Source organism: Indicator indicator, chromosome 18, assembly GCF_027791375.1.
Source record: "Indicator indicator isolate 239-I01 chromosome 18, UM_Iind_1.1, whole genome shotgun sequence".
NCBI classification, from domain to species: Eukaryota; Metazoa; Chordata; class Aves; order Piciformes; family Indicatoridae; genus Indicator; species Indicator indicator.
In genome coordinates, this window is record NC_072027.1 from 12,441,707 (window position 1) to 12,456,958 (window position 15,252).

General features: G+C 46.4%; 1 protein-coding gene across 1 annotated transcript; it reads right to left on the bottom strand.

Moving 5' to 3' along the window:
- Positions 1-594: 594 nt before the first annotated feature.
- Positions 595-3,125, bottom strand: GDF9 (growth differentiation factor 9). Its single transcript, XM_054389319.1, has 2 exons — positions 2,702-3,125; positions 595-1,529 (listed from the first exon to the last, which is right to left on the bottom strand). Exons 1-2 carry the CDS (start codon positions 3,123-3,125, stop codon positions 595-597), a joined length of 1,359 nt encoding a protein of 452 aa, XP_054245294.1.
- Between the last annotated feature and the right edge of the window lie 12,127 nt (positions 3,126-15,252).

Sequence of the window (15,252 nt, forward strand, 5' to 3'; positions counted from 1 at the left end):
TGCCTGGTTGGGAAAGATTGAGTCCAGCCATAAGATAATGCCTCCCTGTACACAGCTGTTAGACCAGGTCTCTCAGCTCCTCATCCAAACATCTTTTAAACATCTCCAAGGAGGTGGAGAGGGATGAGTGCAGGCATTGAGAGGCTGAAAGCAAAGACACCAACACCCAGCATCTCTGTTTTCCACAACCAGCAGCTGAGGTGGTTTGGGCAGTGTGAGGGCAGCTTGTGACACGAGATTTCTTTCTACAGAGAAAGGCCAGCAGGCACTGGTGTATGCATGATTGCCATTTATTTCTTTAAATTCTTTAGCAAAACAGCTTAAAAATAGGCATCTGGTAGTTGAAACCCCTTCCATATTTTAAATGCAACATTATTCCAATAAAAAAAGGATACTATTTACATTTAATCTCCCATTCTAGAAAAAGCTGAGTGGCTACAAAAATAAGTGCTATGATGTAAACCCCTTCTACTAACTCCAGACTAAACCCTAAGGGGTTTTATAGAGCTATTAGAAGGACAAGGCCCAGTTAAGTTATAGCTACAGAACCTCTGCAAAAATGTAAAACTACCCCAAACCACGGAGGGTTCACCACTACCGACAGGTGCACTTGGTAGCTATCATATCCTCATACTCTTTGTAGACGATGGAGCCGTCAGGCTCTATGGTCAGCACGCTCAGCGGGCTGTACTCAGCAGGAACACAGGAGGGCTTCGGAACAGAGGGGTCCAGCTTCTCATAGATGATGTTCTGCACCATGGTGTGGACGGGAGAGCCGTAGCGGTGCCCCACCACCCTGGGGCAGTCACCTTTGCAGTACTGAGGGCTGTACCTGTGAGGGGCTATGATCCATTTGTCCCATTTCAGTTGGCTGAAACTCAGGCGGAAGTTGTGGAGCTCGCACTCGTTCTGGGGGAACAGGAACTGTTTGAAGTATTGGCTCAGATCAGAAGGTGAAGTTGTTGGTGCTACTTGCAGGTTTTCCTCTCTTCGACGCCGAGAGGCCCTTTTACCCTGTGAATTCTCTTTGTCACCCCTAGGACTGTTCCTCGGCCTGGGCCTCACTGGGTTTTTCCTTTTGTGTCTAAGTGAGTTCCACCTGTGATAAGCTTGCTCACTGGTATCATTCAGGTAAAGAAGAAGAGAAGGGGGAACCAGTGCCATATTAATGGGATTTTCCAGTTTAGTGTTCTGTGGTGGCTCACCCATCAGACAAGTGACGTTCACAGCCATATGAATGTTCCTCCTGTTAGTAGCAATCAGAGGCTGGAGGAAAGAAGTCACATCAATCTCAACCCATTTGCGCTTCCGAACTTCCAAGTGCAGGCTAAAACCTATAGAGTGTGAAATGCTGGGGCAGACTTGGCCAGAAAAACCATGCTCCTTAGCAGACAAATGACACATGCAGGTAATGGAAGAGGAGTTGGGAAATGATGTGTCAAAGGAATAGAGCAAGACAGACTTGAGTAAGTGCTCCAGAGCAGTAACACGATCCAGGTTGAAGAGTAAATCCACCGAGTGAACATCTCCTGAGAAGAGAAACAACATCTTGGAGCATTATTGCATCTTAATTTTCCACCTAGTCATAAACTCATAGGATTTTTTGACTTGGAAAAGTCCTCTAAGATCATTGAGTCCAATCTTCAACCTAACACTACCATGGCCATCAAACCATGTCCCCAAGTGCTATGTCCACACGTTTCTTGAACACCTCCAGGGATGGTGACTCCACCACCTCCTTGGTCAGCCTGTTCCAAATCCTACTCTTCCTTCAGGATATTCTCACACTGGGATCATGATTCTTCCCTAGCAAATGTACAAGGCAAGGAGAAAGTCACCTTGCAATGGGATTCTGGCAGTTTGGTGCAAGTCTCTTTATAGTGCCCTTTGTGGCCCAAGGCCATATAGAGCACTGTAAAGAGACTTGTACCAAACTGCCAGAAGTAATTTTTTTTTTCCTCTCACTTTTCTTACTTTACTCACAACTGGTTGTAGAATTTTCTCCGACTCATTATGAGTCAGCCTGCAGCATCAGGATCATCTTGAACATCGTGTGGCATTTCCCAACGTGGGAGTAGTTTGTATTTAATGCTATTCAAGGAGAAGTAGGCTAGGAAAAAAATCCTACAGTTTAAGAGAAGAGTCATCAGGATTAAAATAGCAACAGCTCTACAGAAATTAGATAACCAAAACTTTGTTGTTTTACTACCTGAGGCTCTGGATGTTCTATGAAACAAAAGCTCTGTGAAAGAAGCCTGGAGAAGAGAAGATTCTGGGGAGAACTTAGAGCAGCCTTCCAGTACCTGAAGAGGGCTACAGGAGAGATGGGGAGAGTCTTCTGACAAGGACTTGTAGTAATAGGATGAGGGGCAGTGGCTTTGAACTGGAAGAAGACAGATTTAGATTGGAAGTTAGGAAGAAATTCTTTCCAGTGAAGGTGGGGAGACACTGGAACAGGTTGCCCAGGGAGGTTGTGGGTGCCTCATCCTATGCCAGCCCAGGCCAGGCTGCACAGAGCCTTGAGCAACCTGGTCTAGTAGAAGGTGTCCCTGCCCCTGGCAGGGGGGTTGGAACTAGATGATCTTTAGGGTCCCAACTCAAGTCCTCCTACAATGTTATGATTTTTATATTATGCTTTAAGCACAGAACACAAGGAAACCCCCCCACTTAACATTGTCAGCTCTGGTCACCCCACACCTACCTTTCATTAGGTCCCTGTGGAGGTGCTTGCATTCAGAACACGGTGTGAAAAGTCGAACAGTGTTATAGAGGTGGCTTTTATTAGCCTTGGGGATTCCATCCTTGGTGGCAGACATCTTATAGAGCCTCTTCATGTACCGAAGGGCTCTGGAGTCTGGCTGCAGCCTGGGGACCTCACTTTCCCAGTTCTGGTGTCCCTGGTCTGACAGCACCTTGAGGAGGGGAGGCAGGAGGGCATAGCCATGCCTTACGCTCTTTGGCAGCCACAGCAATGGGTTTAGCTCACTGTCCTCTGGAGCTGCCAGTAGCCCAGAGGTCTTGTCAGAGATGACTCGACCCCTGAAGCGGGGGGAACACTGGATGCTAGAAGCCAGCCAGTGAAGACAGCAATACAAGCAAACACAAATTCTCCAGGTACCCTCCATGCTCTTTAAGACTGCAACCAAACAATTGCCTCCCCTAAAATATTCAAGGAAAAGAAAAAACAACCCCCCTCTCCTCATCCCTTATATATGCTGCACCTGGGGAGTAGGTGAGGGCAGGTTTCTTTCTGATAAGGAACTAAAGAGAAGATCTGCAGCTGCTTGCTGAAATCACACGTTTGTTTGCAATTAGGCTGGAGCCTTAGCTCAGGAAAGTATGTTAGAAACAAAATTATTATTGTGAGTTAACGTTTTTCTCTCCCCATGGTGAGTTACAAAACCAGAGTGAGTGCAGCCTGCAGAGGGAGCCGGGGAGACGAATTAGTGTTGGCAGCTCGAAGTCCATCTTTTTGCAGGAGTTTATCTATATATGGAGCTAAATATTTTTGCGTCTAGCATTAATAAGGTAACAAAATTTTTTTTTTATTTGATAATGTATTTCTCACGTTTCATTTCTCTGTAGACAGCAAATCCACTTGAGAGAGAGGTAACTGGAACTACAACACTATCAGATTAGTTTCCATTCCAGCACAGAGTACACATTTACCTCCAGTCTGAGGTAAGACACTCAAAAAACTTTTTCAGTCAGTCGCAGAGATCTGTAGAATGTGCTCCAAATGGCCCCAAAGAGAGCAATATTGATTGCATAAGGAATATTCAAACACTCTCGAGCAGAAGATAACTACAGGGATGGGAGTTAGTTGTATTTCATTAGGAAAATACAGGAGGGGAGGGACGGAAATAATAATCTCCTTTTCTGGCAGTTGTTGTTGGTTAGAGCAATGTTAGCAATCTAGTGAAATATCAGCCCTGATCTAACTTTTCTATCTGTAGGCTTCTGAGTAAGGATTGCTTGTTCAGAGTGTTAATTAGCTCAGCCAGATGTCAGCCTGGCACTCTTGGAGTCGGCACTCCAGGTTAATTCAGATAACAATCTCTAATATGAAACAACAGAACCTTTTCTGCTGGCTTTTGGAAAGCTGATTTGCTGTGACAGGAAGGGGGATACTCTCCCTTCTATGATCAGCTGTGTTTACACTGATCTGAGTGAGGTGATCTGTGCTTTGATTCATTTTAAACACAAAACCTTCAGTCATGTGTGCCTGCACCCAGCAAGCTCATCTGCTCCCTCCCTTGGGAGTTTGAATCAGCCCCACTTCCCATCAGTTTCAAACATGTTATCTACAGTTTCTGCTGTTCTATGACAATTTAAGATGCCTTTTAACCCTACCCTCTTCCACCCACCAAATGAGCATGCCTACTCTCTTTTTCACCCTGATTTTTGCTGTTATCAGTCCTTGTGGTGGCTGCAGTCAGGGAACTGAGCTTGTAGGACAATTATCCAACAAAAAGTATTTGCTTTACCTCAGTGAAATACTGAGGTACACTGGTGTAACTGGAGAAGTTGAGAACAATGAAGCCTATCTTGAGTAATTCAGGGCTCAACAGGATGTGAGTGGTACTCATGGAGGCTAAAGGCACAGCAAACCCTTAACTATTGTTCTGTATGGTGAGTGCCAAAATAATCTTACATATTTTTATATAGAGATTGTATTGAAGAGAGTATTCTTAAATATAAACATATAGCTTTGGGAAATTTGACTTAATTAGACTGAAAAGTTGGTGAAACTGGTGAAAGGGTAGGGAGATTTTTAATTATAGATTTAAACCTAGCCCTGGCCTGATAGAATTTAAACCTAGCCGTGATATATCCTGCTCTTTTGCATAGTCTAGTGGCCTGATCATAAAACTCATCACCTTTATTAGCTGTCTGGTTGGAGATCTGAGCACAGAAGTCAAAGTCCAGACCTATGCAGCTCGAACTGATAGATCCCTGAAGAGCTCTGCACCTCACTGACTGTAAGGACAGGGAGAAAGCTGATGCAAACTGCTCCCAAGGCAGGGATCTGGAGACCTGTCAACACAGCTCTTGTCATCTCCTGGTCAAGCATGATGCTGATTAACATCCTGTGATGCTTTGGTGTAGGAGAAGCTTTGAGCATGTTTGTTTTCAAGGCCAGGTCAGATGGGGTCTTGATCAACCTGGTCTAGCAGGAGGTGTCCCTGCCCATGGCAGGGGGGTTGGAACTAGATGATCTTCAAGGTCCCTTCTCAACCCAAACCATTCTAGGATTCTCTATGCTTGAATCCCCATCCCTGGAGGTGTTTAAAAGAGGACATGTTTTACCACCAGCCTTGGTAGACTTAGAGAACAGTTGGATTTGATGACTTTCAAGGTCTTTTCCAATCCAAATGATTCTCTAATTCTCTGAGCTGTGGCACTGATGGGGAGTTTATGAATTCCTTTTTTCTTGCAGACAGCTTCTCCTACTCCCAATGCAGCTTTGCAGGTATCTTGTTTTGTTTATATTTTAATTTCCCAGCACTTTATTTATAGAACCTAGAAATTTCCCTAATGGACCATGAGCTCATTTTCCTGTCTGCTGCATAAATACAGGCTAAACTGCCCAGAGAGTTTGTCAGCTAAATACAGGACAAGAGAAAGGACTTAGCATACAGACACTTATCTTGTATTTGTCAGCATCACAGAAAAGAACCCCAGAGTTTTAGGGATTTAAAGGAGATTATAAGAGAGCATTGCTGATTTGTCCTCTCTCATCACACTGCTTCTTGCCACACAAGCTTCTAGGTTCCACCTGGTCTGTTTGTTTTACACTGGGATGGATTTGGGTTGTATCTGTGGCTGAATGACTCTTCAACACCTTCCTCCTGCATCCTGAGTGTGACCAAGGTCTGTGCAGTGTTCCTGAAAACATTTAGAGATGGCAAAGACATGCTTTGCAAGGCCAAGGAGGCCAGGGGACTGTCCTACAGACACATTGCTGTGTTTCCATGATGAGATGAGCCTTGGCTGCGCCTGCTTGGTTTAGTGCTGGGTCACACTTGATTGTTAGAGCAGCTCCAGGAGGAGCTGAAGGAACTGGGGTTGTTTAGTCTGGAGAAGAGGAGGCTGAAGGGAGACCTTGCTTTCTGCAGCACCCTGAAAGGAGGTTGGAGTGAGGTGGGGGTTGGTCTCTTCTCCCTAGTATTGCATGGTAGAATGAGAGGAAATGGCCTGAAATTGTGCCAGAGGAGGTTTAGTTTGGAGATTAGGATCAAATTCTTTGCTGCAGCAGTGGTCAGGCTTTGGAACAGGCTGCCCAGGGTGGTGGTGGAGCCACCATCCCTGGAGGTGTTCAAGAAACTGGCACTTGGGGATATGGATTAATGGCCATGGTGGTGTTGGGTTGACAGTTGGATTTGGTGATCTTAGAGGGCTTTCCCAACCAAGACAATTCCATGATTCTATGATCCAGACAGGGTAAGGAAGGTGCTGAGGGGTAATGTGCTGTGGGTGGCTTTGGTATGAGAAGCATTGCAAGCTGCCCTGGCAGTGTCTTGGAGCTGCTCTAGCACATGAGGTGATGCCACAGGACTGACTCTGATGGCTAGTTAGTTTTTGTGTGCCATCTTATTTATCTGGAGTATGTCAGAGCTTATCCATGGGAAATGCAGCTTGGAAGAGAGATTGGTACATGTGGGAGGTGAGCGGAGATGGCACCAGGGCAAGCTCCTCTGCTGTGAACACAGCTGAGGATAATTTAAATTAAATGAAAATTACTCCCCTGGCCTTTTCCTTGCTGAGGTGGAGATCCTCCTTTCCCTGTGAGCACAGCCCTTGGCATGTGCTTCTCTGTTTGAGGTGCCCCTGTGTCATGTCACCCACCAGCTTTGATTTCCTGTGGCCCAGGGAAATCAAAGAGCCTGCCCTGGATATGTAAAAGTACATGCAAGGCTTGGAAGGAGCTGCTGTTCTGGAGTTTCCAGCTGTGAAAAGCTGATTTTCCTTTGCTGTCTGGTCAGAGTGGGGGTCCTCAGGGTTCTGTGCTATTGTATCTTGGAGGACTCCTGAGCAGGGACCTGCTGCCTGGGGCAGAAACCCCATCTGCTGGGGCAAAGAGTCTGGAGGGAACCTCAGGGCACCAACCCTGCCCAAAGTCCCTGCATGGTTTTAATACATGGTAAAAAGACTAAGCCAGAAATAAATTGCAGTTAAGACCAACAGAAGGGCTGAGGCTTTCCCTTTCTGTTGTGAAACCAGTGGGTGATTTAATCCCTGGCTCCCGGGGCTGGGAATCAAGGACCGTGGGTGAGGATTGCTGTTCTCACCTTCTCGCTGACAGGGTGACAGCTCCTCCAGCTCCTCGCTGCTTTCCTTAGGGAGCTGGATACTCCTGAAGGGTTCTGCACTGCTAAGCAAGTCTGATCGTAGCCTTATTGTTATCTCCCAATCAAATATTGGCTTTGTGAGGTTGTCTCACAGCTGGCAGGACGTCAGCTGCCCAAATGTGGCTTCCTCCTGTGCAGGACGGAGCCAGCACTGCCTGCTGCCACACGTAGGAGCTGCTCTCCTGCTCATACAGTCAAAAGCTTGTTCTGGGTAAGTTCTCTGCTTCCAAACAGTCTGTTGGCAACCATTCTGCCTTGCCAGTGGGTCTATAAATTAATTCAATACCAGCCAACCCTGGCACCAACACCTGAGCTTCAGTGAAGTTTGGTTCCTCTTTCAAATCATGCAGTGACAGAAAAACAGAGGCTGATGTGCCAGGTGAAAGATGCAGAAACCTTTGTAGTCTCACCTGAAACAGAGTCATGGGATCATTTTGACTGGAAGAGACCTTTAAAATCATCCAGTCCAACCATTAACCCAGCACTGCCCAGTCACCACTAAACCATGGCCCTCAGCATCACATCTACATGGTTTTGAAACCCATCTAGGGAGGGGGACCCCACCACTGCCCTGGCCAATTTGTTCCAGAGCTTGACAACCCTTTTGGGGAAGAAATTGTTCCTCATGTCCAACCTAAACCTCCTCTGGCACAACTTGAGTCTATTTCCTCTTATCCTATGAAATACAAGTGAAAGCATGGGAAGGCTGCAGAGCAAGGGTAAAGCAGGGATTTTTGGTGTTGGTTTTCATTCTCTCCATCCATTTTAATTTCTTAAGTGTCTAAAACACACTAAAGGTGTCAGAGAAAATAAAGACATTGCTGGAACAACCTGACAGCCTGTCTGCAGAGAGTATTTGCCAGTAAGTATGGAAAAAACAGTGCTGCAGACACCCTAGACATGAAATAATTCATTAGAAGAGTGCAGAGAGTTTGGGTTTGGTTTGGTTCCATATTGGGGCATCAGAGCTTTGAATCTGGATTTGGATCGTATCAGCATGTGGCCAGTGGGGTTTCTGGCAGGGAAGGATATGTGCAGTGGCCTGGGGGATGTTGAGCCAGGCTGACACAGCCCTGGAAGTGCTGGCCAGGATGGTGCAGTTCCCATCCCAAAAGTGCAAGCAGTTGTTTGAGCAAAATGAAATAGTGTCAAAAAGGCAATTAAAGAGCTGCTGTGTTCCTAGGGCTGGGCAGCTCTGGTGAGCCAGTCATGTTGAAATATGGTTTATCAATTTTATATTTTTCCCTAAATAATTCAGAACTGACATTCTCTAAACTCTTCCCACCTTTCAAATATCCTTCTGAATTGTCTGAGTTGCTGGGGTTCTTGTAATTTTCATATGACAGGCAATTTTATTTCATATTCAAGGCCAAGTCCCATTATATTGGAGGGTGTTCTATTACTGGCTTCACCTGCCTGTGTGTGAAAAGGGCAACCTTGTGCTGTTTCCTTATACCCAAGGAATGATTTCTGGTGTTTGGGAGACCTGAGGAGTGGGGCAGCAAGTCTGACCTGGATGAGCAGTGGTCTGAGTGCAGAAGACAAGAGGGTCTGTGGACTAGTGACAATGGAAGTGGTGATCCTGTGGGGTGTGGAGAGTCAGATGTGAAACCAAACTTTGGAATAGGAACTTCTGGCTCTCTAATCTTTGGACCACAGCATCAAGTCCTGCTTTGTCATATAGGACATGGCAACTGAAGCAGCACAGCCCGAGGGCAGTGTGCAAGCCCTGTGTGCATTGCTGGACAAGGTGAGCTGCAGCCATGAGTCACACACCCCCAGTGCTGCAGCTGGCAGCCCTCTTCCTGCCCACACCTCCTTTTCCTCCTCCTCCCTCCATTCCTTATCTGCAGAAAACCTGGGATGCTGAGTGCCATGCTTGGGAGCATGGGTCCTGAGCAAGCTCTGTGGGTGCTGGGTGCCCTGCAGCAGCAGTGCCACCTGTGCTGAGAGCCCTGTGCCTGTATCCTCATGAGACACGGCCATAGGGAAGCATCCCTGACCCTCCCGGGGACAGCCACAAGGGGCGTGCTGCTCCATGGTCTCCACTGTCCTGTAACAGATGGCACCTCCTCCTTCACCCAAGGATGTGGGGGCTTTGGGTATTTTCTTTTCCTTATTTATAAATAACAGCGTTTTGAGCTACCCCCTGCTCCTAACCTCGTTATTTTAGGCGTTGTAGAAGAGCTAGACAAGGACCAGCTGCTCCTCTCTGGGTGGTGGCAGAATTGGTGCATCTGTTACCGGGCAGGGCTGAGGATCCCTCTGAACCTGCTGAGTTTTCCAGATCTTCCACTGAACCTGCTCTCACCCCATTTTGGCTACAAAAATATTTCTTTGAAGGAAGAATCAACATTTTCATACTTCCAGTGCAACCATCCCTGCCCAAAGCAGAATGTTTATTTATATCTTACTCCTTCCAGCTCCAAGTTCAATAATTACCCTTTCAGCAGGAGCCCTTGCAGTGCTCTTGCCCTTGCTTTCCTCGCTCTGTGACTCGTCACTGGCCATTGAGTAACCTCTGATCCTATTCAAACAGCCAAATAAACCATGGTAAGATGCTAAGATGAGGGATTTAGGGAATGGACTACTTTAAGCTGAGGATTTGGGGAAGGCAGCTGAAGGTTGGGAAATGGATACCCATGGAGCTGCTGGGGGATTTGAGCAACCAGCTCCAGCCAACTCCATAGTGAATCTCACAGACTCTGTCATTTTGCCTCTGCCTGTCTCTTATTTTTCTCATTTTTTTCTCTTGTTTTCAGCTGTACACAGCCTTGTTAAATCTGTGATGGCACAGGGAGAGTGTTCTTGCCTGTGGATATGGATGAACCTGTCTGGGAGGCATCTGCAGCCAGCTGCTTTTAACCCTTGTCCTGTGGGTGTTTATCTTCAAGGGGGATCGCTTGTTGGGTGTCAAGGAGAAGGAGCCAGTCTCTTTTCAGTGGTGTCTTGTGATAGGATGAGGGGCAACTGGAAGACAAGAAGTTCCACCTCAACATGAGGAGAAACCTCTTTATTGTGAGGGTGCTGGAGGTCCCTTCCAACCCCTCCCATTCTATAATTCTATGATTTGAGGCCTAAAAACGTGTAGAAAATGGACAGATGCTTAGAAATAATTAACTTTATTACACAGAAAAGCTGTGGGGAGGAAAAAAAAAATCAAACCGTGTTCTAACAGGAAAATATTTCTGTGGTGTGTCTATCCTAACATCCCTCTCCAGATGCTCTGTGGTGCTGGTCCATGGCAGTGTGGGCCACCTGTGATGGTTTGAAACTGTCTTTTTAATTTTTCCTTGCAAAGTTCAGAACAGAGAAAGTGAAAGAATGTAAATAAGTCACTATTGGGTGTAAGAAAGCACAATACTGATTGTTCTAAACACTTCCATTGGATAGATAGAAATGTTTAAGAACTATTACCCAAAACAAAGTAGGCATTCTGCACATTCTGCGTTCTGCAGTGGGGGCAGTTGCTGGGCTGTCTGGCTGCTGCTTCTTCTTCTCTTCTGGCTGAAGATAACACACTGACCTTGGCAGCTAAGTTAACAACTTTCTGCTTAACTAACTCTGCTTCTCTGTCCAGGGGGGTCTGGGGGGGAAGCTCCTGGGAGAGGGAGGCCCCTTTGGGAAGGGTCCCCTTTGGGGGGAAGCAAAGGGAGATCGGTTGTGCTTTTCTGTTGATTGTATATATATTTGTAAATGTTGTGAATTTTGTATATTTGTACATATTCATTGCATTTCATCATAGATTGTAGATTCTGCTTTGTAAATACAGCTTTCATTTGCTTCCAGACTGAGTTAGCCTGGTTATTGTCGGTGGGGGGGGAATTTCAACTCTCACTGACACAGCCACCAATAAACCTGCCCATGTGGGAGGAGAGGTTGGAGGGCATTAGTGAGCAAATCTTTCTTCTGTGGAGCTGGGCAGGCTTCAGGGCTGGTGGTTCAGCTACCTGCTTGGCTTCCCTCAGGCCACCTGCCCAGTCTTGACACCTGTCAAGTTTGTGCTTGCCACCTGTCTCTGCTGGAAGAGAAAATGAGTATATCATGCAATGAACAGACAGAAAATGTGGATCACAGATGATCACTAGGTTTCAGTAAAAACCCCAGCCCAGGGGTTTCGTCCCAGTGCATCCCCAGCAGATCAGGGCAGCCTCTCACCTGCCCACAGAGCAGACACAGCAACTCAGATGCCCACAGCTGTTGGGACAGAGCTGCTCATGGACCCATGGTCCAAGCTTTCCAGGGTTTATTGAAACACGTGATTACTTTTGCTTTGATACAGTGAGGACAACATCAGCCTCAATTCTTGCCTTGTTGCACAATGTGGAGGTATCTCCAGTTCACTGGCGCTGAGACATTCCCTCTTCTACTTCCCGCCTTGTCCTCATCCTCACAGAAAAACTGGCAGAGCGAGTCTTCTTAGGCTGAAACTACCCCACCACCCTGGTGTGCTTCCACCAGAACAAGGTCCTCATTAGCACTTAATGACCAGCTTTGTGCCTGCTTTGCTGATGTGCAGAAACGTGACACATCTGTTAGCACCTGATGACACCCGGCAGAGGAGTTCCTGATACTGTGTTGTGGTAACCCCGGCTCCGAGCACACACCCAGGGATGTGCTCCTCCACTTACTGCAGTTGCGCAGTTCACACAGTCATGGGAACTAGATGATCTTTAAGGTCCCTTCCAACCCCAAAGAATTTTATGATTCATCAGAATCCAATGAGTTTGTCTAATTTACCAAAAATCTGGTTTTTCATCCAACTTATTAGCCCTTGCCTTGGACCTGTGGCTCAGTCCTTGCGAGCTCGAGTCACAAGTTGCTCAGAAACAATTTTACAGATACAAGGACAGATAGCCCTTGCTCTTGCTTTTCTTGGGTTCTGCACTGAAGCCAAAACTTTGATTCCTTAATAATGCCTTCCTTAATTATTTTCAACATTCTTGTCTTTCTCATCAGATAAATTGTTTTTTGTTTTTTTTCCCCCTGTGATTAAAAGCAGATGACAGGAACTTGAGTCCCAACTGACAGCATCAAAGACCCACATCTGCTTCTGTAGCATCCATCACTGCAATGTATAAACCACTCAGGTTGCCAGAATGAGACCACAAATTTACTATTTTTCACATAAATGGATGATTTTTTTAACCACTTTTTCTCTTCTAGATTTTTTTTTCCCTTTTCCTCTGTCCTGGTCAATCCTTTCGACAGCCAGAAAACTCTCCTGACTCTGCAGTTGCTCTTTGGAAAGTGCCATGTAGAAGAGTGTCGTGCTGATCAGCAAATCTCTTCCCTGACGTATATTTAGACTGAGACATGCTGATTTTTTACTTTGGTGTCACAAACAAGCATCTGCTGCCTTGTTTGATCTCCACAGCGAATGCCTGATTACAGGCAGAGAGAAAACAAGCTGGATTTTGTCCCACCTCACTCTTGGTGACACCTTTGTGAGCCTGGTGGCGTCCCACAACGTGAAGGCTGTGCTATAATTTGAACTTTGTGTAGGTTGGGATGTGAAGGTGGCAAGAATTCAGCTCAGCTGCCAGCCTGGGTGCCCAGGTCTGACAGGAGAAGCCCCTGGATGTTTTCCCATGTGGAAATGGAGTGTGTCTGGGTAAGGGGCAGCAGGCACTTACACCACCCAAGCTGAGGTTACCAGTGGTGGCTGAACTTGAGCTTTGCAGTCCCAGTTAGAGGAACTTTGGGCAGTGGCACATTTGGCATTTGCTGTGTCCAGAAGAAAGTAAATGGGGCAGCTTTTGGGGCTCATCAAAGTTTCACCCACAAACTGATGAGGAAGGAGACCTGCTACTCTTGGTTTATACTTTTAAATGCTATGAAGAGAGTTTAGTCCGCAAGAGAATTAATCCTTTAAGCAATTTTTAAATTAATAAAAGACATTTCTGCTGACAGAAATGTCCTGTAAAGGGGGTGTGTTGTCAATAAGAAAGGATTTTGCACCATTTCCATAACTGTTTGGCAGGGATTTAAACAGGTATAGGAAAAAAAAACTGCTTAGTGTGGAGCAGTGGGGTCCATTTTCATTGGAAGCACAGGGTTGGTAATGCTGTGCTGTTACACCAGATTGCTGCCCAGGACATTTTTGCTTCCAATTTCCAATGCCTACAAATGCATTTGGTCTCTGCTGTGTCATCATCTCACAGCCAGAGTGCCCTTGATCACCCAAAGCACCTGAGCTTTCAGTGTCCCCATCCTGTAATCCCACTTAAGGCAGCAGCTGCAGCCTGTGGATACTTGGTGCATCCCTGCACTGGTAGTGGTGGAGGACTGCAGCTGGCAAGCCGCAGTCTGCTAGCACAATACAGACCCTAAAGCTGCTGGTTGTGAAGAGTTATGATTAGCTAGATTGAAATGCCACCACCTTACCCAGGTGTTACCACAGCTCCTTGCTGTACATCTTCTTTCCATGCTTTTGTAGTCATCTAATCCAGACTCAAAAGGTCCCTCTGGCAAGCACCATATCTTTATTTCCCAAATGCTGTGCCTGCTGTCAGTCAGCCTTCAGTGACTCCACACCTGTAGGACTGGGTCTAGTTCTAGGTTCCCCAGTTCAAGAAAGACAGGGAACTACTGGAGAGAGATCCCTTGCAGTGGAGGCTGCAAAGATGCTGAGGGAGCTGGAGCATCTCTGTGAGGAGGAAAAGGTGAAAGCCCTGGGGCTGTTGAGCCTGGAGAAGAGCAGCCTGAGAGGGGAACTGATCAATGCTCAGTGAGAGCTAAAGGACCTGTGGGGGGCAAGAGGGTGGGGCCAGACTCTTTGTCAGTGGTGCCCAGGGACAGGGCAAGGGGCAGCAGGCACAAACTGGAACCCAGAAGGTTCCATCTGAACAGGAGAAGAAACTTGCTTGGTGTGAGGGTGCTGGTGCCCTGGAGCAGGCTGCCTGAAGAGGTTGTGGAATCTCCTTCTCTGTGGAGAGCTTCCAAAGCCACCTGACAGTTGTGATCCTGGGCAACCTGCTCTGGGTGACCCCAGATGGGTTGGCCTGGATGACGCTGGGATTATATTATTTTGTATATCATATTGCTCCCTTAATTCAGCAGTTTGCAGAAGCAGATATTTTTCCTGGGTTCTGTTTTTATTTTCTTGATGCTACTTACAAAAAACAAAACCAACCAACAAAACAACAAACCAAACAAAAAAATCAAACCAACCCTCCACAAAAACCTGACACTAATAAACTGCTTCATGCTAATGACTTTCTGCGTATTCTCTGTCTTACATGGGAAAAGGTAAAAAATAAAATGCTGTCCCCACAGCCCTAGGTAGAGCACTGCAAAGACATCCCAGGAGGTGGTATCTCCTCCCTGTCACACCACAGCCATGCAGCAGCTCAGACAGGGAAGGTTCTCATTTCCCAATGCTGCAATGTTTTTTGGGTTTTTAACTTGTCACTTTGGACCAAGCAATGCGCATCGCTGTGGCTATGAAACTGACAGGAGGTACTGTAACAGCTGGCATCCAACCAACGTATTGTTGGTTGGATAAAAACGTTACTCTTCATAATCCCAAGTTTGCCAGTGTAGTGCTTGACTTTTTAACTCCTTTTGACCTCATCCTTCAAGTGTTTCTAAGTTTCAGTTGAGAATAGTCCTCAGGTGTGGCACAAAGAGGCCAGCTTCCTCTCTGGGCACGTCAGAAGGAATTTGAGAGGCATTTCCTTATGCATGCTGACAAGGGATACTCCTAAGGACTGGCTGTTGAAAAGTTCCACTCTTCCTCCGTTTGTCTACGCATGAAATCAGGCCAGCTCCTGGTTCAATACAGGCTATTAAAACTGACTGGGGAAACCCCAAATGTACTGAGAACAAGATGAAATAATCTATTTGTTTATTTGTCAAGCAAGGCAGGATAGCAAAAGGTGAGAGGAGAGTGGAGTCA

What these genes read in the sequence shown, in the direction of transcription:
- GDF9 (XM_054389319.1), bottom strand. Translation starts at nt 3,125, where the DNA reads ATGGAGGGTACCTGGAGAATTTGTGTTTGCTTGTATTGCTGTCTTCAC. An exon ending in CCACAGGGACCTAATGAAAG is followed by an intron (nt 1,530 to 2,701) that starts GTAGGTGTGGGG and finishes TTCTCTTCTCAG; the next exon opens with GAGATGTTCACTCGGTGGAT.